A 24,618-nucleotide genomic window follows, 5' to 3' on the forward strand; every position below is an offset into this window, starting at 1 on the left:
AACTACCAGCAATCGAAAACAGTACATTTCTCTCCCTGTATATGATGCACTTTACATAAATGTTTGGACAGATTGCTTGTGTTTCTGCCATCATAAGTAAAAGTCTTGTTGCACATAGGACTCTGCTTAGTGAATGTTTACTTCTCTCCACATTGACTTACAGGGACATTTGGATATTAGGGTTCATTTTATGGATTCTCAGTCTACTTTTGATCTCATCTCTGGTTCCAACCACTTCACCACAGACCTTCATCTTCTTCCTAGAAAATAAAGTTAAGAATCGATAAGCAGAATCCAAACGCAGGGGTCTTATCTAATCCACAGTTCATGGAATTTGCTTCCAACCTGGAACCGGTTCTTGATACCCAACCCTTCTAGGTATCCTCCTCTATTCTCAAAGCTCCCTGCTCTCTCTTTGTTGTTGACAGCGAAGACATAAACCCCCCTCGCATCAGGTGCACTTACCTTCAGTTTGAACATTAATTTCTAACCAAAAACATGCACATTAAGAAGCTGCTCATCTTATAAAGATGTCGACTCACCCTGGAGTCCAGCAGCAGGTTGTCTGGTTTGATGTCTCTGTGGATGAAGCCCAGCTGGGAATGGAGTCGATGGCCAGCACTGTCTCCGCTATGTAGAACTGAGTGGCCTTTCTGTCAGCGTGTCCTTCTTCATCAGCAGAGTCATCATGTCTCCTGCACCATAACAGCACGGCCTCAGCCGTCATCATGTTGTACAGAGGGACACAAAATAGGGGTCAATCAATAATCGGACTGGCCGATTATCGGGCGGATATTCAGCTTTTTCCCAATAATCTGCATCGGTCTTTTTAAAAACAGATAGCAGATATAATTAATTAAAAAATGCACTCCTTTGGCTCTGATGCAGCTGCCTCTCTCTGTCTGTACTCACCACTCTGTGTGCTGGAGCAACGTCCCCGCCCACAGTACAAGCTGATTCAAGTCACGAGTCAGTAATAGCCTATCAACACTGACTATTGGCGGAAGTAGCCACGAACAAGCCACCACCGTTGGAGCCCCTCTCCTCCTGTCTCAGCAGAGCTCCGTAAATACACACACGCGGAGCGGAGATGAGTGTAGTTTACACAAGTTGACCAACTACGCCACGTTCCTGTAAGTAAGTGCAAAAACATTAGTCCCTAAAAGGCTGATAGCATCAGTACAGTAAGCAGGAACGTGCATCAAGCGATATTTTAATCTGCTCTGTCTCATCCACCGCAGCTGTGTTTTGCTTTTACACGAGCACATGTGCTAGCTTGGCTATAGATAGTTATAACCAAGCTAAATCCTCTGTCTGTAGCCTGTTTAGCTGAGATGCTACGTACCTTAAAAAAATTAAAATAAAAGAAAGCAGCAGCAGAGGGTTTTGTTTTTTTCCCCCGGGCCGATCCCGATTTATTATAACACAATTAGGCCGATGACAGATTTAATTCAAAATTTAGAATAGCTAGCACATGTGCTTGTGAAAACCAAAACACAGCTGCGTGGATGAGACAGTATATTAAAATATCGCTTGGTGCACGTTCCTGCTTGTACTGATGCAGTATCAGCCTTTTACTAGTATTGCTGTACTTATTGCAGTAATGGCTGTAGTTCTAGTCAACTTGTGTAATCTACACACTCCACTAGCTCCAGCTAGTACTGTGGGCGGGATATTGTACTCACGACTCTGTGGGCTCCAGCAGACAGAGAGGTGGCTGCATCAGAGTCAAAACGCACTTTCTTTTTATATTAATTATATCAGCTATCTGTTTTTAAAATGATCGATGCAGATTATTGGGAAAATGCTGAATATCAGTGTCAATAACCAGCCAGGCCGATTATTGGTCGACCCCTATTGTTACTGTGGAGAGTCTCCTTTCTTCCTCTACATGCGTTATTAATTCAACAGAAGCTCAAGCGATGCTATTGTTTTTTAAGCTGTCTAATTTCCCTTTTGTTAATGGTTGTTTTGGTTGTGGTGGAAAGGCAAAAAGGTAGTTCCTAGTTTAGCTCCTGAGATTAGTTCCTCTGGTCTTTATCCTGGTCAGACTCGAGTCAGAACACCTGTGATAAACACACAGAGACAGTGTCAGACGGGTCTGTTTAAGCTTACATGTTTGTATAGATTACTTGCAACTGTGTACTGCAACAAGGAAAGATACCATCACGCAAGGGAGTCACTTTGTGTTGAAAAGCGGTGGGGACAAAGGGCTCAGATTAGGGGTCCAATGATATAATTAGCTCACGAGATGTGGCGATGCACCATACTGGTGTCACAAGAATGAGATGTGATGATAATAGTAACAGTACTGATAACAGTATTTAACAGAAATCATCAAAGCTGAAATATGAGTCGAGGGGTCTGGGGCTCCTCCCCCAGAACACTTTGAGCATTAAACACTTAATTTCCTACATTCTGGTGACATTTTCTGTACTGCCTTTCCTACATCAATTTATAAAGGGAAACACAAAATTCAGGTGACAATTCAAAAACTATAAGTATTACAGAATCTAATGCAGTGCAGCTCGCAGGTAGCCTGCGTTGCTTTCATATACATTTCTTCTGTAGATCAACTTTCTCATGTAATATTTCCCTGCTAAGTCAACACACTGCAGCATGATTTAGCCTTCCCTCCTCTTTTGTCATGTTCACAGGGAGAGAACGGAGAATTTGCCGCAATAGAACTTTAACAAGAAGTTGTTTATAATCAGTAGTTTATTCTTACTTTAAAAAAAAAAAAAAAGGGGGCAAATAAACCTTTCTCAAAGCCTTTCATTTCTTCTTTACCATTTCAGCTGCAGGCTTTTTAAGGATCAAGATAAGTTAAGTTAAGATCAGCCTTTATTTGTCTCACAGTGAGAAATTTCAACATTTCAACATTACAGCAGGAAAGCATTTTAACAAACACTTTCAAAAAAGTGATGGGGACATGTCCCCACCGTCCCCAGTGTAATTAACACAGATGCCGACACTTTTTATCCTGTTGATGTTAGCCTACATTACATCCAGGTTGCTGCCACTGCTCTGAACAGTTAACTTAGCTAACATTAACAGCGGCAAAGTTTAAAATTGGCAACATTTCTGTATCAGACAGGACAGTTAACATTGTAAGCTAGAATAAGTCTGTCTTACATTACACCTGCTTTCCGATGGACAGCTCATTTGGCAGTCTTTTACCGTCCTCACGTGTTCAGCTGTCAGACCCGTGTAGCAGACTTGAAAAAAAGACCCACCCTACGCTGCCTGATTGGGTTGAGGCATTAGGAGTGACGATGGGTAGGCACAGCCAGTTGTAAAGTTGCAAAGCTCATGCTAGAGTGGACTCTGTAAATAAAACTGGTAGGCCTAAATGCTGTCTTAGCAATGAGTGACCCCTTCACAATTTTTTTTTTTTCTCTCCCCTCCTTCAACATTTTGGTTTCAAAATGGTGAATTTTGCAAAAAGGTGAGGAGTTTGCATACCTGCTTCCCTAGAAATGTGACCCCAATCGGCCACATGGTGGCGCTATAATTAACACTTAAAAATGCAAACTTTGAAAGGCCACGCCCCTCCCACAGTAAGTCCGATTCACTTGAAATTTCTCACAGGTCCAGCTTAATGTGTGTAATCGTTTTCAAAGTCCTCCGTTTTCACCTGTCCAAACTAAAACGCTACCCCGGAGTTTAAAAAAAAAAAAAAACGTAGTCATCAGCGTTTTCGAACTTCAACGTTTTAGGTGTTAGGATTCCTCATTTTAGTCTGTATGGGAGGTGGAAACGTAGCAGAAGGTCTGCGGTTTAAAACAAAAACATAACAGTGTGGATGTGGAGCCTTAAACTGTAAAGTACTTAGGGGGCTCCCCCTGGTTGCGTGTTGAAGTGTCCTTGGGTAAGATACTGAACCCCGAATTGTATGAATGCAGATGTAGTGTAAAAGCGCTTTGAGTGGTCGAAAAAGACTAGAAAGGCGCTATACATGTACGGAGCATTTATACACCACTGCACTAAATCTGCTGGGGTTGGGTGTCCTTCCTGAGAAAACCATAGCCTCAGTCACTGTACACTTGCTGGATAATAAATTAATAATTTAATTTAAAAGCTGGCTTGTGATTGGTCTTGCTCTCTCCAAAGTCTGGTGTTAGGGGGTCCTACCTCCAGGCAGGAACTCCATGATGAGGTAGAGGTTCATCTTATCTTGGAAGCTGTAGAACATCTTGACCACCCACAGGCTGTCTGCCTCTACCAGGATGTCCCGCTCAGCTCGGATATGACCCACCTAACAGACAGACACAGGTTCAAAGACGTCCCACAGGTGCAGCAACAGGGTTATAGAGTGTGTGTGTGTGTGAGTGCCTCACCTGTTCTTTCTCCAGCATGTCGGCTTTGCGGAGGATCTTCATGGCGTAGACGTGACCGGTGTCTTTCTTCTGCACCAGACGAACCTGCAGGCAAACACAGCAATGCTCACACCAACCTAACAGAGACACTTTAAAACAGTCCTACACAAGGTAGGGTTATGCAGATAGACGATGCCATCGTCGATGGCTTACAGGTGGTCGATGGTTGAGCAAGCATCGTGATTGTAAAACCCTGACCCCCGGCAAAAAAAAAAATGCTTCGCACCTTCCTCAGAATTCTCTTTTCCCCCACACTCAGACACACAAGAGGCCCAAACCTCAGTTCCTCTTTCTGTCCCCCTCCTTGCCCGTCTACACCACTTTCTCCATCAGCAGTATGTTTTATAAAGTTGCCTTCCGTACGTTTCCACCCGCGATCTGTTATCACGGCAGCAGGTGAGCCGCTTGTGGGCTTGTTAATGACGCAGCCTATTAAACAACCAAACCAACGTCTGCACTCTGTGTGTTCTCTGCTGCTTTACCTGCTCCGTGCTACGTCATAGGCTACCAAGTTTTTAACCGAGTAAAGTCTGTGCAAGTAAACACATGCACATGAGGCGACCGCTAAAACTCCCTGCACGCACACACGCACGCCCCCGATTCCATCGTCCATCCCGATGTTTCAATGTAGACATCGTCCGATTGGAAATTTTGTAGACATCGCCCAACCCTAACACAAGGTATTAAGAGAAATCTGTGTTTCTGCTGATAGATGGATGAGTTCAGGATGTTTACACGTGTAGACAGAGCTGTGCTTCTGCTAAAATACACTGAGGGAAACCTCACTACTTAACAGTAGTTTATGATGTCCAAGATATCTCAACCTGTGATCCTGTGTCAGCAAGCTAAAAAGACCTTTTCATTGCACATGACAGAAAAGCATTTATCTGATCAGCTCAGGGTATTTATAAAAAGGTTTTTACCTCTCCAAAGGCTCCTCGGCCAATCACCTTCAGGGACTCGAAGTCCTCAAGACCCAGGCGTGTGCGTTTCAGACGCAGAAACTCCGTCTCTTTCCTCGCATGCTGAGAACGCCGCATTCGTTTCTGCAGAAACAGACCTTTAAATTCACCATCCAGTGTGATGCGCTCTTAACCTCGCTCATAACTGTATCTGTTCAAAGCAATAAGTAAAACTCACTATTATACACTTCCTCCAGGTGATCTTAGTACAATAGATTTTTCAGTTTCCACTGTAAAGGAATAATTTCAGAATACTGCCAAGCTTAAACTAAACTGTTTAACGTTCCTGCAGACATGTTACTTCTTATGGACTTTACTTACTCTCGGGCTTCTTCCAGGCCGTGTTTTACCTTCACATTTTTCTGATTCTGACTTCTGGCTCAGACACTTAAATGCTTACTGTTCTCTCAAAGGACATAAACATAAAGCACTTTACAGCGCTGATCCAGCTGATCTAAAATTCCAAACAGACCAAACAACCTTGGGATCTTCGACAGAATTCTCCCATACTGCCACAAAGCATGCTGGGAAAACATTGCAGGTTTGTTACTCACCTCTTCATCAGCCAGGCCCTCCTGATCCATCACCTTCTCCAGCTTCTGCTGCCTGAAAAGACAAACTGACCTTTAGTACTGCTTACAGCCACAGAAGCAGGTCCCGTCAGATCAGTCTCTGTACACTGACGTTTCTCAACTATCTGATTGCAACCTCATCTCGGTTTGGAGAAAGAATTCCTGCCGATGAGGCACCGTTTATACTTTCCAAAATTAATGACAACTGTCTTTCCCTGATGCGACACTCAAACCACCACATGTACTGAGCCAGGGTTTCTGTGTCCCTTTACACTCCTATGACCATCAGCAGGTGGCAGAAATCTGCATTTTAAATAAAGAAATGTGCCAGCTGCCTCACAAAAAAACATCTGGACGGTGGGGAGTATGTGATAGAACTTGTCACAACAGGAAGTGGCCTTGCCTCAACTTAAAGGAACATTATGCAAGATCTGGTGTGATTTGGCGCTGCTACCATGTGTGGACGACAACGGCACCACACTCCACCAGTTGAAAAGTTGAAACTCGCCGCTAGCTAGAAATCTGGAACTGATGTTAGCAAATTTACTAGCTATACTCTAAGTGCTCTTGCGTAAGCTGCTGTCTAGCTTGGTCTCTTTCTTTTCTCTTCCTCGCTTCCTCAGACTCTTTGCAGCCTCTGTCATCTTTACTGAGAATACCAAGCTAGCTTCTTCCAAATAACTCACATTGTACATTATATAATTGTTGCTTCTTCTTATAGCTTGCTGAAGAGTCATTTTGAGGTGTTGTGGTGCTGTAAAGCATTATGCCGTTCTAGCGAAAGGTTTCCAATGCCAGAGTGTGTTATTAGAGACTGAGACGGTTATTTTAAAGATTAAAAACACAACATAATGCTGCTTTTAACCCGACATAAGCCACACCCCCTGATGAAAAATAAAAAGCATGCCATTACAACACTATGGTCATCTAAAGTCAGCGTGCAGCTACTGAAAAATCTGTGTGAAGATCTAAAACCTGTGGGCGTTACCTCATCTCTCTCTCCTCGTGCTGGGCGATGAGATTACTGTAGAAGTTCTCCAGGGTCACTTTGGCCATCGTGACCCGCTCCTTGGTGTGGTTACTCATGGAGGAACACGAGCTCTGGCCGGTCATCGCCATGCTTTACTTGGAAACACACACAGAAGATGAAGTAAGCAGAGAGCCTCTCAGTGCACGCCACTGGAAACACATGTCTATTCAGGGCGCCGCCACATAGCAGAAACACTGCACCACTGAGGAGGCGGGATGACGGAGGGCTGAAGGATGCAGCAGAGCAAACTGCAAAAAGTCGATGTTACGACACTGAGCTAAGCTCTAAGAAATGTGAAGTATGAAAGGAGTTGACTGTTGGCCCAATTGAGGAAGGAAAGCGGCTGGCTCAGCTCCCCGAGCACAGCGATGATAACATTGTGACAGTGCAGATATGAAGAAATGTGATTTATGCAAGAGCTCATGGTGTGAGAGAGACGGGGTTTGAAGTAGAGCTGGGCGGTATATCGGTATAACGAGGTATACCGATATAATTTCAAGAGACATAAAATTAGATCATTTATACTAATATAGTTTGATGTTGAATTAATTACTGTTTCTGTAAAGTCCTGCCAGCGTTTTCTCCTCTCTCTCCCTTACCACACAGCCCCGCCCCTCCCTCTACATCTGCATGCAGCCATCTACTCACAAACTCTCAACAACATGGAGAGAGACACAGTACTAAAGACCTGGCTTGTAATAAGAAAATGACAACGGTTCAGTCAGTCGGCGGGCCGCCCAGGCTAGGCGACACATTGTAGCATTTATCAGAGACACACAGAGTGATTACTTACAAGTAGCGACACGGTGGATATTTACAAGAGTGGACCAGGTAAAGCAACAGTGAATACACCAGTCACATGTCATTCGTTAGCTAGCACGTTGGTTTTGTTTTGATAGGCTACGTCGTCAACATGTGGGTAGAAAAGTCCAGAAGACAAGTTCTGGGGTTTTTTGGCGACTTTATACAATGTAGCCTACTACTGAGGAGAAAGTGACCGGAGACAGAAAGCGGCGGGGCACTCTGACGTGTTTGCAGCAGACAACGTTAGGTCTGTGAGTGTGATGTCAATAAGTGAGTGACACTTAAGATGGAAAATCAAATATAATTAAAATAGTGAAATAAGAAACAAGCAAATTTACTACAAAAGTAAAATCATGGCCACTAGAATTGACACCCCCCGCCAGCCAACTAAGCAGAAAATACAGATATATATTTTATACCGGAATTCTGCCCAAAAGTACCAGGATATGACTTTTTGGTCCATATCGCCCAGCCCTAGTTGAAGCATCCTGAACACCAACATGTTTCTACATTTAAAGCAGATTTAAGTAGTGAAACAACATAAAAATCCTTCAGCAGGTTCATCTGTACACTGTGCGGTGGACTAGGGGAACTCGTGTGTGAATATGGAGCACCTGCTGTACATCATTTACATCTGTCTGACTAACGACAGTAGTAGCATACTTTACAACCAAAGCTGTTGGTAATATTTAACCAGTTTGGACATTTTCTGCTCGCGCTCTCTGCGTATCAACAGGTTCGGTTCAGGTTAATTTTCCTCAAAAAAAAAAAACATGTTGAATTCCTTCATGTGAATCACAAACGAATCAGCACGTGAGGTTTCTTTTAAGATTATTTATGTTGTTGAGGAAAAGGGACTGAAAAAAGATTTTTCATTTTACTCATAGAACATATTTGTTGAAAACAGATTTTATCATAACAGTTTTAAATGCTTTGCCTCAGATTTGTGAAGTGATCCACTCAAGTGTTTTTTCCGACCATTAAGAAATGTTTTAAACCACAATTAACCATTTGGTTTCTTCAATTTCACTCAGGAGCACAAATCTGAATTTAAACCTGAAAGAAATAATGATGACATTTTATCCTGATAATTATCCATATCTTAACAGTTTTGGTCGTATTGCCTAGCCCTAAATTTAATACACTGAAGCTGATCGGATGCTGTAAGGATTCCACTGAAACTGTCGTTTAACTGCAGGTCCGCCTTCGTAACGTCGCTGTAGTGACTTTTCTGTCAGACAAACGTCAGTGCTTATTCAAATACGAGACTAGCGCTGGGGCGATTTCTCGACGTAACCGATTACGTAAATATGTCTACTCGCATTACGTGCGTCGAAGCGTTCCCCCGGACAAGCTCCAGCTACAAGGCCATGCCTTCGACCATCTAAAGTTTGGAGTATTTTAGACAGACACTCAACGTGCTGCTCCGTGTGCTCTGTGAAATGGAAAAAAAGCCGATTTTCCATTAGCAGTACCAGCTCAACTCGCCTCGACTCGAGTCAGTTTGGCCGTGCTCCGTTTTCTATTGCAGATAGTACCCAGAGATATGCCGAGTTCAAGTCCAGTGGGAACTGAGATATTTCCCAGTTGAAACTTCCGACATCAAAGCGTTCCAGCGCATGCTGGTGCATGACGCTGAAAGTGAACGAAAACCATGGCTGACTGTGACAAAGTGGACACACAGTTGCACCCTCAGCAGTGTTTTAGGTGTTAATTAAAAGGATGGCAGTTTAACTGCAACAATGGACATAAATAGCCTATACGTTAATAGTTCTGTGTACCCCTCTAGCTACATCAGTTAGTAACCCTCAAGACAGTCAATGTTGTAGGTTACCCTTCCTAATGTTTTTAACAAAACTTTTATGCAGAGAAGATGACTATATGAGATTCTTTACTGTAGCCAGCTACCTAATAGGCCTAACATATTTCTACATCAATGTATGCAGAACAGGTTTTACTATATGATTGTATGGATTATTTTAATAGAAATACATTTAAATATACTTTTTGTTGCCTTTTAGTTTATGGTTTACCATTTACAATGTGGGCTTCCATGGGCGCCGACATTGTTTTGTGACGTAATTCCGCTGCTACTCGTGAAGTCGGGGTACAGATTTTTTCTCCGAGTTCACAAGTAGGAAATCCGACTTCACGTGGCGTTCCAGGATAGATTTCCCAGCTCCGAGTTGCCGGGAACGCAGCAATAGTACCCCTCAGTGTAGCTGGTCGTCATAGCGACGCCACACACAACTGCCGCGACTTAATGTTCAATGCGACACACACACCAGCGACCCACATACAGCTTTCTTTTTTTAAAGTTAAAACGTTTGAACCTTCCTCAGAATGTAAAGACAGTTAAGCGGTATGAAAACCTTCCAGCTGTGTTTTCCTCTGCCGTTGTTGCTGCAGCGGTCTCTGTGACAGTGGGACCAGACTGCTCTGTGAGCAGGCGGCTGGCGGCCTCGCGAGCTCCTCCCGCGGTCGGCGCAGGCTTCCCCCGCAGCCACTTGCGGAGCTCCTCAACTCCAAAAACTTTGAAGCACATTTTTGTTCCGCCATCACTTTTTGTAAAACTGGCAATATTTGAAACCTACACAGTTGCTTTCTCACCTCAATCTTCTCAGAAGTGGATTTAGTGATGAAATAAAGTACGAAAATTGTAAAATATTAAACTTTCTGCTGCTGGCCTCTGTCAGGCGCGGGCAATGATGATGCAGTGAATAGTGACGAGTCTCTCTGACCAATCAATACAAATTAGCTTGTATTTCTTCATCGCCTTAATGTTAAAAGTAAATACTGCCCCGCTGCTGTCATGGTGCACCGTACCAACATTACACTGTGTGTCGTCTTACTTTCAGCCGTTTTACTGTTTATTTAAAGGCCACCTATGAGCGAGAAAACAGCTGAATCCAACATTACATCGTCTGTACAGTCTGTGAATCCTTTCAGGGGTTTTCTTTGCCCCACACTGATGCAGAAATACATTTGATTACCATACTGCATATGACTCAATACCGATTCCTACGTTCATTCATATTGATATTGACTCAATAAATCCATGTCAGAAACATTTAAAGTTTTAAGTAAAGTAGCCTAATTAATGTCTGTTATTATTATCACTACACATCATTGAGTGGAAATTGTATTAATTTTAATGTGCTTCATCAGGATGATTGAATAAAATACTGATATTGATTACACATGTTTTGATATTTATTTTGGATAAATTATGTTAATCAACAGGCTACATTTTTTTCTTTAGAATACAAAAAAATTGTCTTTAGATTAATCCACTAATCGAAAAAATAATCATTAGATTAATCAATTTGAAAAATAATCGTTATGTACAGCCCTACATGAGACACTTTGCCTGTAACCGAGACTAATGTGACTAAATAGCAGTTAATATACCTGGGCAGCAGGTATATTAAGTATATGTGGGATGTGCATTTAAAGAGAGGGCTGCTGTAGGCCTATATTTTGTAAATATTACACTGTCAACCTACTTTATTGTCTTAACGTCAGGCGACTATTTTGGTCCAGTCATGATTCAGTGATCATACCATCGAGTTAGAGTAATAGTAGTAATAATAATAATAACCCCCCCCACACACACAAAATAAAGACAACCAAACTGAGGTCTGAACCCAACCATGGATTTGGATAATCGTTACATTCCAACTGTTTAAACATCTGTGGTGGTGTAATATGAAATATTGACCTCTTTATATTAAATACTTAAAGCATAGTTGGCATTAGTTAATTAATTGTCATATACACTGTAGCAGAGCCTCAAACCACAGCCTTTAATGGCCTGAAACAGTCTGACAGCAAACTAACCTGTAGAGGTGTAACGTTAGTTCAATCAGAAAGGCAGTTAATTAGACTTGGAGCAGGAACCTGACGCTACTGAAGCTAACATCATGTTTGTTTAACGTGTAATGTAGCCAACAGTTTACACTTAAACAGAATATAAACAGGAACTGACCGTGTTGGAGCTAGTTCAGCTAGTTTAGCTCAGCTCCTGTGAGAAACAGACCAAAGTCAACAACACGTAGGTCCCAAAGTTGTTAGTTTCGGGTTGCAACGTCGCCGTAAACTGCCTAAAAAGTATTGGTATGTACGTAGAGAGAGATTTAAGTAAATAACTGAGGCACTTTAACGTGAGATTTGACTATTTATAGCTTACAATTTTAAGTTGATGTAGTTTCCGTTGAGCTACAGCCTCGTAAACAAATGATTTAACCTGCTAGCTTTAGTTAGCTACCTAGTTAGCCATTAAAGTTCCTGGCTGCGTCAAGTCACGCAGAGAACACCGGAACAACATCGGACACTGCCTTCAAAATAAAACTCGTGTATGGAAAAGACAGCGTGAATTATAATTTTGAAATATCTTACCAGTTTCCGTTTTAACGCACTTGACACCTTGAAGTTACCAAAAGGAACAGCTAAAGGAAAGTTAGCTAGTAGACGTTAGCTACTTACTACCGACCGAGTAGTTTGTTTTGAAATTGACCATCGTGACACAGAAGACGTTGACATTTCATTTAGTTTGATCATTAACCACAGAAAACCTTCAGCCCGTGGTCTTGTAGTCCTTTCATTCCTTTTGGAGTTGGTCTTTGTTCGCTTACCTTGGTCGAAGGTGCGGTATCTGCCGTCTCTTCCTCTGCTGCCCCGGGCTGTGCGTCACTATCAGTCTGAACTCAGGTGCGACACCAAGTGGCCAAACCTTCTTCTTCTTCTTCTTCTTCTGGCTTTCCGGCAGACTAGATGCCTTACGGCATATTGCTGCCTCTCACGGTTCATTCTCATTATCGTTTTATGGCATCACCATTCCCAGAGGGGTAATCCTGTTGTAGATATAAAGTCCATGACTGCTTCCACTATCCTCGATTGGTTCTCATGAGGATTCAAAGGTCTCTCAATATCACTGTCTGTATTCAATTCAATTTTATTTATATAGCGCCAAATCACAACAACAGTTATCTCACAGCGCTTTTCATAAAAGAGCAGGTCTAGACCGTACTCTGTGATGATATTTACAGAAGCCCAACAGTTCCCACCAAGAGCAGCACTAGGAGACAGAGGCAAGGAAAAACTTCCTTTTAAGAGGCAGAAACCTCGAGCAGAACCATGGCTCAGGGTGGGCGGCCATCTGCCTCGACCGGTTGGGGGTGAAGGAGAGAGAGAGAGAGAGAGAGAGAGGGGGGGGGGGGGAGGGAAACAGTCTACACAATACACACAGAGGTACAGACAGTAAAGGTGATGTTGCTATAGACTAAATGAAAAATGGTACAGATATTTATAGTAGTGTTAATGGTAACAATCGTAATGTTAATGATTATAATAACAATAATAACAGTAAGACTAGCAACAATAGTCGTTGCAGTAGAGGGTGTCGAGCAGGAACACGGGGGCAGCAGGTGACCCGCAGCCACAGATCCAGACTCCACAGCTCCAGAGCCAGAAAACCTGCAGGAAGTGATAGGAGGAGAGAGGAGAGGGACGAGAAAGCACAAGACTACCAGAAAGGGGAGAAGTTGTGTTAGTAACATGCAATAATGGGATGAGGTTGCATACAGAGGGAGAGAAAGTAGAGGAGAGAGGAGCTCAGTGCATCATGGGAAATCCCCCGGCAGTCTAGGCCTATAGCAGCATAACTAAGGGATGGTTCAGGACTCACCTGAGCCAGCCCTAACTATAAGCTTTATCAAAGAGGAAAGTCTTAAGCCTACTCTTAAATGTGGAGATGGTGTCTGCCTCCTGAACCCAAACTGGAACCTGGTTCCACAGGAGAGGAGCTTGATAGCTGAACGCTCTGGCTCCTAGTCTACTTTTGGAGACTCTAGGAACCACAAGTAACCCTGCATTCTGGGAGCGCAGTGCTCTGGTGGGGTAGTAAGGTACTATGAGCTCTTTAAGATAAGATGGTGCCTGACCATTAAGAGCTTTGTAGGTAAGAAGAATGATTTTAAATTCTATTCTGGATTTTACTGGAAGCCAATGCAGAGAAGCTAAGACAGGAGAAATGTGATCTCTTTTCCTGGTTCCTGTCAGAACACGTGCTGCAGCATTCTGAATCAGCTGAAGAGTCTTAATGACTTTTTCGAGCAGCCTGATAAAAAGAATTGCATTAATCCAGCCTAGAAGTAACAAATGCATGGACTAGTTTTTCTGCATCATTTTTAGACAGGATGTTCCTAATTTTCTCAATACTACATAGGTGAAAAAAGGCGGTCCTTGAAATTTGCTTAATGTGAGACTTAAACGACATGTCCTGATCAAAGATAACTCCAAGATTCCTCACAGTGGTGCTGGAGGCCAGGGCGATGCCATCAAGGGAAACTATATCTTTAGATAATGCGTCACGGAGGTGCTTAGGCCCCAGAACAATAACTTCAGTTTTAACTGAGTTTAACATTAGAAAATTACAGGTCATCCAGGTTTTAACATCCTGAAGGCACATTTGAAGTTTAGCTAACTGATTAGTTTCATCTGGTTTGATCGATAGATATAACTGAGTATCATCTGCATAACAATGAAAGTTTATGGAATATTTCCTGATAATATTGCCTAAAGAAGGCATATAAAAGTGAACAGGATTGGTCCGAGGACAGATCCTTGTGGACCTCCATGACTAACTTTGGCGTGTATGGAGGACTCGCTGTCCTTTCGCAAAACAATGTGAAATAATACTTCAAACCCTTGAAAGACTTCTTTAGCAGCTCTGCAATTTCTGCGTCCTCATGAACTGGCGCTGAATTCAAAAGTGAGGTCGGAAAAGTGTTACGCAAACACTCATGAAAAGGGACGTTTGATTTATTTTTCTTCTCCCGTTATTGATAGTTCAAGAACCAGTACGCAAGTAATGCAATGTGTTGTTATTAGTAACTGTAATGTGATTACTGAAGTTATCAACAGCAATGCCTTACATTACTGCATTACAGTAACACGTTACAAAGTCACTAAGAACCTTCACAGACTGTCAGAATTACGGTGCCTCTTTGCTGACACTAGTCATTTGGCCTTAGTCATTTGGCCTTAGTTACTTTGTAATGCGTTACCCCAACACTGCTCAGAATATATGACTCCTAAGGAGAGACTTTTTGTTTGTTATCATTTCCAGGGTGCCAACTAGAGTGCTAATAAGGGCCTGTGTCCACAAAAGCGTTTTTTCCTGCTGCCAGCGTTTTCATTCCATTCTTTTCAATGGGAGCATTGAGCATTTAACGCTTGATGAGCTATATCAGCAATATCAGATGACATCCCCGGACAACCACAATATAAATATGAATAGTAATGCCTGGAAGAACATTTGGTTCGCTATGGGTCTATCAGCAAGGAGGCACCGTAATTCCGACAATCTGTGAAGGTTCCTAGTCACCCAGTACATAGTTATCAAAGAAAGGTTAAAAATCAAGGGCAACTGGACTTGAACTGCAACTGGACTTCCTGAAGTGTGCTACCTTCAGTACAGCTATGTGCACATTAGTGTCACCGCAACTGGCTGTGATTCACAGTCCATTTGTACATGATCTCCTGAGGTACTTCGTTAAAAAAGGAGGGATTTTGTATGGCCAAAGATTTCTTGTCTACAGTGTACACTCATTCTTGCATCTTGCAGCTCATGTCAACAACTTTGGCTCCATTGACAACATCATTGCCTTCGCTTTAAAAAAAAGCTGCAGCAAATCAAGAGAATGGTGCGATGAGGGAAAAATCACTAATGCAAGTTGCCAACTGCCTGAAAGAAACCACAAAAGTAAAAATGAAAACAGAGATGCAGAGATAAGCAATCAAATGAAGGAACAAAGTCTTCATGCTCAGTGATGAGGAATGCTGTGAGGTTGAGTCTGTGAGTAGTGAAAATAAGAGGACTGCCCAACCTGCAGCCATAGGTGAACTGAGTCTCAGCTCAGGGATCTTTGAAGGCTGCATCTGAAGACCGAATGTGCCAGTCGATGTGACTAAGCTGTCCTATTTGAAATGCAGCCTTCTGTTTCTCAGTTTGGATGATCTAATAGCTAGATCCTTCGCAGCCCAAGGTATCCCAAGATTCATTGCGCTCTGGTTGATTTTCCCAGCATAAAGGATGGCATCAGCTGTGAAGTTAAACCCGTTAATCCCGGATATTACTTCTAAATGTCAGAAAAGCTCAAGTCGTTGAGCAAGAGTCCAAGTCAAGTCTCAAGTCTTTGAGCTAGAGTCCAAGTCAAGTCTCAAGTCTTTGAGCAAGAGTCCAAGTCAAGTCTCAAGTCTTTGAGCAAGAGTCCAAGTCAAGTCTCAAGTCTTTGAGCAAGAGTCCAAGTCAAGTCTCAAGTCTCTGAGCAAGAGTCCAAGTCAAGTCTCCAGTCTCTGAGCAAGAGTCCAAGTCAAGTCTCAAGTCTTTGAGCTAGAGTCCAAGTCAATTCTCAAGTCTTTGAGCTAGAGTCCAAGTCAAGTCTCAAGTCTCTGAGCTAGAGTCCAAGTCAAGTCTCAAGTCTTTGAGCTAGAGTCCAAGTCAAGTCTCAAGTCTCTGAGCAAGAGTCCAAGTCAAGTCTCAAGTCTTTGAGCTAGAGTCCAAGTCAAGTCTCAAGTCTTTGAGCAAGAGTCCAAGTCAAGTCTCAAATCTCTGAGCTAGAGTCCAAGTCAAGTCTCAAGTCTTTGAGCTAGAGTCCAAGTCAAGTCTCAAATCTCTGAGCTAGAGTCCAAGTCAAGTCTCAAGTCTCTCGTGGTTATTACGAATGCTGTATCACCTGCTGTGTTCAATCCAGGTTGCTTATAAAACTGAATAGCTATAAGGGATTCTGTAACTGTAACCTGTTTTTCACTTACAGAGCACAACCATGTGAAATGCAATTATTGATGGCTTATTAAATACTGTAAGTCAACACGCAGACTCTTAAACCCAGTGTAACGTTAACTAAATAAAACTGTGACGTTACATGGTCAACAATAAACCTGTAATCTGTTTTAACTTACAGAGCACAACCATGTAGCCATTTGTTTGGGTCTTGTTGGATGAAGTTTTAAAGCCAAAGTTTATGATGAATAGCGCAGCAGCTGTGGTGTTTGTTGTCCTCTCTCACATGTGGCCACACACAGCTGATACTAGGTGTTATGTTGGAAGGTTATAGGTAACGCAAGGAAGGGAATAACAGCAAGCTCATCAGACATTTCCTAAAAATAAATATTGTTCACGAGTCCTGCACCTCGAGTCCAAGTCGAGTCTGAAGTCTTTTGAGGATGAGTCTCAAGTCGAGTCTTAAGTCACTGTGTGTGCGACTTAAGAGTCTCTAACTCGAGTCCCCATCTCTGCTACATGTAAGTATTAGATTTAATGATACAAATGCTAAGAAACCAAGAGGTCTTAAAGCGCATATTTTGTTATATAATAGGGTTATGGGACTTGTGATGCTAACTGATGTTGCTGGCCAACTAACGTTACCTACTTGGAGCCGCTGCACTAAATGCAACTCGGCTGGGCGCAAGTTACAACCTTTAAAAGTAATGCCTTTACTTAACAAAAGCTTCAGAGTCTCAATGTCTTTTTTTTTTCTATAATGCTATTATGTTTTATTTCAATTTCAATTTCAATTTTATTTATATAGCGCCAAATCACAACAACAGTTATCTCACAGCGCTTTTCATAAAAGAGCAGGTCTAGACCATACTCTGATGTTATTTACAGAAGCCCAACAGTTCCCACCAAGAGCAAGCACTAGGCGACAGAGGCAAGGAAAAACTTCCTTTTAAGAGGCAGAAACCTCGAGCAGAACCATGGCTCGGGGTGGGCGGCCATCTGCCTCGACCGGTTGGGGTGAGAGAGAGAGAGAGAGAGATGTAAGGAGAGAGAAAGAGAGATGTAAGGAGAGAGAGATGTAAGGAGAGAGAGAGGGAGGGAGGCAGCCTACACAATATACACAGAGGTACACACAGTGAAGGTAATGTTGCTATAGACTAAATGAAAAATGGTACAGATATTTATAATAGTGTTAATGGTAACCATCGTAATGTTAATGATTATAATAACAATAATAACAGTAAGACTAGCAACAATAGTCGTTGCAGTAGAGGGTGTCGAGCAGGAACACGGGGGCAGCAGGTGACCCGCAGCCACAGATCCAGACTCCACAGCTCCAGAGCCAGAAACACCTGCAGGAAGTGATAGGAGGAGAGAGGAGAGGGACGAGAAAGCACAAGACTACCGGAAAGGGGAGAAGTTGCGTTAGTAACATGCAATAATGGGATAAGGTTGCATACAGAGAGAGAGAAAGTAGAGGAGAGAGGAGCTCAGTGCATCATGGGAAATCCCCCGGCAGTCTAGGCCTATAGCAGCATAACTAAGGGATGGTTCAGGACTACCTGAGCCAGCCCTAACTATAAGCTTTATCAAAGAGGAAAGTCTTAAGCCTACTCTTAAATGTGGAGATGGTGTCTGCCTCCTGAACCCAAACTGGAACCTGGTTCCACAGGAGAAGAGCTTGATAGCTGAACGCTCTGGCTCCTAGTCTACTTTTGGAGACTCTAGGAACCACAAGTAACCCTGCATTCTGGGAGCGCAGTGCTCTGGTGGGGTAGTAAGGTACTATGAGCTCTTTAAGATAAGATGGTGCCTGACCATTAAGAGCTTTGTAGGTAAGAAGAATGATTTTAAATTCTATTCTGGATTTTACTGGAAGCCAATGCAAAGAAGCTAAAACAGGAGAAATGTGATCTCTTTTCCTGGTTCCTGTCAGAACACGTGCTGCAGCATTCTGGATCAGCTGAAGCCTTAATGGACTTTTTCGAGCAGCCTGATAATAAGGAATTGCCGTAATCCAGCCTAGAAGTAACAAATGCATGGACTAATTTTTCTGCATCATTTTTAGACAGGATGTTCCTGATTTTCGCAATATTACGTAGGTGAAAAAAGGCGGTCCTTGAAATTTGCTTAATGTGAGACTTAAACGACATGCCCTGATCAAAGATAACTCCAAGATTCCTCACAGTGGTGCTGGAGGCCAGGGCGATGCCATCAAGGGAAACTATATCTTAGATAATGCGTCACAGAGGTGCTTAGGCCCCAGAACAAAAACTTCAGTTTTATCTGAGTTTAACATGAGAAAAAGCACTTTGAATTGCCTTGTTGTTAAAATGTGCTATAAATAAGCTTGTCTAGACCTACATCTTACTGAGATTGTGGCCATATTATAGATAATGTATACTTTATATTACGTACATAAATAGAACACCTGGACTAATTTAGACAGGTTGTGAACCCTGCTTGGTTTTCAGACAGTTAATGTTAAATGTCACTTTCAAAGTCCAGTAACCATTGCAAACGTTGGGATAGATTTCACGGTTAACCTATCTAAGTAATCTTGCTATTTATGCTGCTTTTTGTTTTTGTTGTGTGAAGCAAAACTTACTTGAACCTTTCGTTTTGTTTTAGGAAGCAAACTCTGGTTTTCATACAACTGAGGTAGGAGAGTGACCGCCTCTTCACCAGGCTAAATATTCGGCTAACATAGCTTAGAGGTAAACCAACAATAGCCCATTTGTAATATCTACATTTGATCATGTTGTACTTAAGTTACAGTTAAATTAGATTAGTTAAATTAAATCATCCTTTACAAAGCCCATATAAGAAGAAAACTAGTAGATAGGGCAACCCTTTGTTGTGTTTTGTGTCTATGCTATGTCACCTTTTTCAGTCTTCCCAAGTTACCTTTTCCTTGGTTTCTCAGTGATTAGGACTGCTTTAAAGAAAATGGATAAGGTGACTTCCCTCCAAGCCAAGTGGGACAATTTAAAAAAGAAAAGAAATACAAAGTATGTACATGTGATTTGAAATTGGAATGATATATTCTGTATCTCATAAAGGGAACTACAAACTCCATCTTATCTTATAACCCTGTTGTAATATGACAGTAAATTTTACCTTGTATATTTGTTTTAGTCATGCAAGTTAATACAAAATTGATGAAATTTGTTGTGCTGCTGTTGTTATCTGCCATGACTGATTTCCTCTGCCTTATTGCAAGTGTCCAGGGTTAGGAGAGGGTGTGAGAGAAACCCCCTGCTGCTGTTGGGACAGAGGCATTCCACCACCCCTGCCTGTCGTAACTGAGGACAGTAGTGGATGAAGCCAGCCAGAGCCAAGACAGAATTTAATTTATTTTATTTAACTGTATGAATTGAATTGTTCTTTTGTATATAGCTTGAAGCTTAGGCAATACTGTTCTATTAACATTCATGCCAATAAAGCGAATTTGAATTGAGAGAGAGAGAAGATGAGCTTGAGCTTTTCAAAGACATGAGGTTGCACAAAAGCAGAGGAGAGCAAAGAGAGGATGGACAGGCTGTTCTATTTTCTTGAGAGAAATAATTCTTAAAATATCTATTAATCAATTAAAATTAAGTATTTGTAAACCTGTTGAAAACAGACACCCTTTTCCAGGAAAAACACCTAAAATAACATACCCAAAATGAATCAGGAATAACTCCTCCATTTGGCCTAGATGCATAATTCTGGTCTCCTTTGAAAGATCAGAAGCTAAGGAATATAAATCCGTTGTACATTAACATATTTATTTTACCAGTACAGACTACATGGAGATGCAACACAGAAAAAATATGATATTTCATCACCTGGTAAAGAAAGCTATACAGTGGGGGAAAAAAGTATTTGACCCCTTGCTGATTTTGCAGGTTTGCCCACTTACAAAGAATGCAACAATCTATAATTTTAATCATATGTACATTCTAACAGTGAAAGACAGAATCCCAAAGAAAATTCCAGAAAATCACATCATATGAATTTATAAAAATTGATAACCATCTGATGAGGAAAAACAAGTATATGACCCCCTGGACAAACAGCATGTTAATATTTTGTAGAAAAGCCATTATTGGCCAGCACAGATGTCAAACAGTTTTATAGTTGGTGACAAGGTTTGTGCACATTTCGGCAGGGATGTTGGCCCACTCCTCCCTGCAGACAGCCTCCAAATCATTCAGGTTCCGAGGTTGTCGCCTGGCAACTCGAATTTAAGCTCCCTCCAAAGATTTTCAATTGGATTCAGGTCTGGAGACTGGCTAGGCCACTCCAGAACCTTGATGTGCTTCTTCTTCAGCCACTCTTTTGTTGCTTTGGCGGTGTGCTTAGGGTCATTGTCGTGCTGAAACACCCATCCTCGACCCATCTTCAGCTCTCTCACTGAGGGAAGGAGATGTTGGTCCAGAATTCCACGATACATGGCCCCGTCCATCCTCCCCTCAATACGATGGAGTTGTCCCGTCCCCTTGGCTGAAAAGCACCCCCAAAGCATGATGTTGCCACCACCATGATTGATGGTGGGGATGGTGTTCTTTGGGTTGTACTCGGTGTTCTTTGCCCTCCAAACACGACGAGTTGAGTTGAGGCCAAAAAGTTCTATTTTGGTCTCATCTGACCACATCACCTTCTTCCAGGCCTCTTCTGAGTCATCCAGGTGGTGAATGGCGAACTTCATGCGGGCCTGTACATGTTTCTTCTTGAGCAGGGGGACCTTGCGTGCGCTGCAGGATTTCAATCCATGACGGCGTAGTGTGTTACCAACCGTTTATTTTGTAACTGTGGTCCCAGCTGCCTTCAGTTGATTCATCAGTTCCCCCCTTGTGGTTTTGGGATGATTCCTCACCGTTCGCATGATCAGGGACACCCCACGAGGCGAGATCTTGTGTGGAGGCCCAGACCGAGGGAGGTTGGCGGTGGTGTGGTGCTTCTTCCATTTCCTGATAACTGCACCGACAGTTGATCTTTTCTCTCCAAGTTGCTTTCCGATTCTCTTGTAGCCCATCCCAGCCTTGTGCAGATCAACAATCTTGTCCCTGATGTCCGTAGAAAGCTCTTTGGTCTTGCCCATGGTGGTGATGTTGGATGCTGGTTGTTTGGGTGTTGACAGGTGTCTTTTATACAGGTAACGAGGTGAGGCAGGTGTATTTGATGTAGATAATTGGTTGGGATTGGGGCTGTGTCTTAAAGAAAGACTAACTGGCTTGTAGGAGCCAGAATACTTGCTGTTTGGTAGGGGGTCAAATACTTGTTTTTCCTCATCAGATGGTTATCAATTTTTATAAATTCATATGATGTGATTTTCTGGAATTATCTTTGGGATTCTGTCTTTCACTGTTAGAATGTACATATGATTAAAATTATAGATTGTTGCATTCTTTGTAAGTGGGCAAACCTGCAAAATCAGCAAGGGGTCAAATACTTTTTTCCCCCACTGTATTTTAATGCAATAAACCATCATAAGGAAGCTTATAATGCAACTGAATATCATTTAATACATCTAGAATGCAATTCTAACTGTAAATTTCATGAAAATAAACTAAAATACAACAGTTGTCTTATAATATTTTCAAAATATACCATTTACTGTTTAAATGTTGACTTTTATTGGGAGATATCTTTAAAACCCTATTTCTGTCCATACAACCAAGTTCCAAATAAAACAGTGAAATATTGATAAAAATATTTATCAACATTCCTGTCACCAAAAGCACACCCGTGCTTTACAGGCCTGTTCTCTGATTGAGAACGGATGTCTATGTATCTTCAACGGGTCGGCCAGAAAATGGACAAAAGGACCGTGTGTATTAAAGCGGCACTTCTCATGCGCTGCAGAAAAAGCAGAGAGACGGCAGGCACAGCACGGGTATTGTGCAATAATCAAGACGGCGCCCGCTGGGACTCGGAGCCACAAAATAGGTGGATTTTTGGACTTCAAGCGGCGAAAATTAAAAAATGAAATCAGAGGTTGCTCCCTGAGCCCCGTTGCCCCCGTACCAGGGCCGTCTGTTTTCATTAAATAAATGATTTTATTGTCGTGGTCTGATTTACAACATATTTACTTTTATTCATAGTCCCTGGATGGGCTGCCACAGTAAAGACCCTAGACATCATCTGGGGTGGTCTCCAGTGTCTTTGTAGATGGTTTGTATGTAATCAAGCCGCACAAAACGCTGGATTCACTTTCAGTGTGAACACACTGTAAGTGTTCCTCTGCTGGACAGATTCTTTAACCAGCAGCCAGGAACAGATACACAGATGGGTTGCCATAATTGAGACCCTGGTATTTCTCTTCTGGCTGCCAAGTGGGGCCTCATACAGGGTGGTCTCTTCATTGACACCTACATGGGCCCCCTGGGAGGCTTCATTGACACCTATGTGGGCTGGCCTGCGTTGGTCAACGACTCCATAGTGCTCTGCTGTAGCCCACTGAACAGGATTATACTCAACCCTACTTCAGGGCACTTTATCCTCAGAGGGTACCCGTGCCTCCAACACCCACTCCCCGTCATCACTCCCTACAAGAGGCAAATCCATTAATGGACGATGCGGTGGACAGTGGAATAAAATATTATATGACTTGACTGAATACATGATGTTTATTATTTACTGAGAGTAGTGCATCTATATTGCCCTGTCTGCACAGCTAATCAACATTTTAATAATTAATAGTCAATCTTGCATTAGTACAGAGTTTTATCTAAACTTGACTGAGAGACAAATAATCACTGTCTTGTTTTAAAATGACATGTGCCTATGAGTGCTATCCAAGTGGCAACCTTCCGGTTTCCGGGTTGAAGCCAACCCGGAAGTAACAAAAACTGCAATTCATCGAGTGGCCACTTGAGGCTGGCTGCAGAAGGGAGTCAATCACCATTGACCCCCATGTTAAAATACCCAACTTTACAGCAGAACAAAACATGTTTACAGCATGGTTAAAAAAATGCGCGCCAGCTGTTGGTGAGCTGTTTCTCCTTTCCCTCGCATTCTGGTTTCTCCTGTGCCTTCTCTCTCTCTCTCTCTCTCTCTGTGTGCTCTCCCCCTCTCCACTCCGGAGCCCGGCTGGCTACCCACACCTGCTCCTCGTTAACCTCCATCCCCGGCCGCCGCTTTGCGGCTTTAGCGCGCCTGGGGCTGGATGACGCTCCTGTGGCGACAGCACCTTCAAGTGCTTTTTTCAGGCAGATGCCGCAGCCCTCTGCTTTCTCAGTCCCTCCTTCTAAGACCTATATTGAAGAGCTCCAAAGGTGCTGGTCAGTCCCAAAGTTACTCTCTCATCACACTAGTGATTGCAGGAACTTGGCTTCCATGCAGGATGTAGATAACTATGGTTTAGACCGTATGGCCTCAGTCAAGCCTACCATTGCCTCATTGATTGTGTCGTCTGGTGAGGCTCTCAGACAGGATGCACTTTGCCCTCGTCCTCAGTGTAGACTGACTGATGATCTCCTCGCCAGGAGTTATAGCATAGCTGCACCCATGGGCCGTATTGGTAATTCCTTTTCTCACCTCATCCTGGCTCTGTCTCAGACCCTGCAGGAGTCTGGTGTGGGTTTCTCGGCCCAGAGTCTTAGTGATGCATCTCTTCAGTCCTTTGCATTCATGTCTAGGGAACTTGAAAGGTTGATGTTGACAGTGACACTGGCCCGCCGCCAGGTCTGGCTGGCGCAGTCCACTCTGTCGGAGGGGTGTTGTCACACCCTTTGTTCCCTATCTGTGGTGACGGGTCAAATGTTTGGACCAGCGGCTCAGCAGGCACTAGAGCGCAGTGTGCACGCAGATCAAGCCAGGCAGCGGTTTGCTGGCCTGAGGCGGGGCCTCCGCCTGCTCACCCAGGTGCATACCCTAGAGTGTCTTGCTACTCTGGGCACCATGATTAGCGCCGGCGTACTCCTGCCCGGCCAGCCTTTCAGGTGCCAAGAGGACCGGCCCCAGGTGGTCACCCCCCCAGGGGCCAGGGGAGCTCAGACCTGAGAACCACGGGGCCGTCGTCAGCCTGTAGAAGGGCATACACGGCTCGGAGGGTTCTATTCAGTGTATTTTTTAATTCCAAAGAAGGATGGCGGGTTTC

At 43.0% G+C, this 24,618-nt stretch overlaps 1 protein-coding gene across 4 annotated transcripts; it reads right to left on the reverse strand.

The window, feature by feature from the left end:
* Positions 1 to 667: 667 nt before the first annotated feature.
* On the reverse strand, positions 668 to 12,458 carry LOC119904973 (serine/threonine-protein kinase 38-like; the record flags this gene model as incomplete). 4 transcript variants are annotated; one of them, XM_038721616.1, is given in 7 exon segments in its annotated part: positions 668 to 695; positions 4,135 to 4,258; positions 4,341 to 4,424; positions 5,303 to 5,425; positions 5,896 to 5,947; positions 6,902 to 7,033; positions 12,382 to 12,458. In XM_038721616.1, coding segments are annotated over 6 exon segments (542 nt in total), but the record flags the coding sequence as incomplete, so codon positions are not given.
* Between the last annotated feature and the right edge of the window lie 12,160 nt (positions 12,459 to 24,618).

Source organism: Micropterus salmoides, unplaced genomic scaffold (genome assembly GCF_014851395.1).
Source record: "Micropterus salmoides isolate LMB-PRFRI ecotype aquatic unplaced genomic scaffold, ASM1485139v1 Ms_hic_scaffold_16, whole genome shotgun sequence".
Classification (NCBI taxonomy): domain Eukaryota; kingdom Metazoa; phylum Chordata; class Actinopteri; order Centrarchiformes; family Centrarchidae; genus Micropterus; species Micropterus salmoides.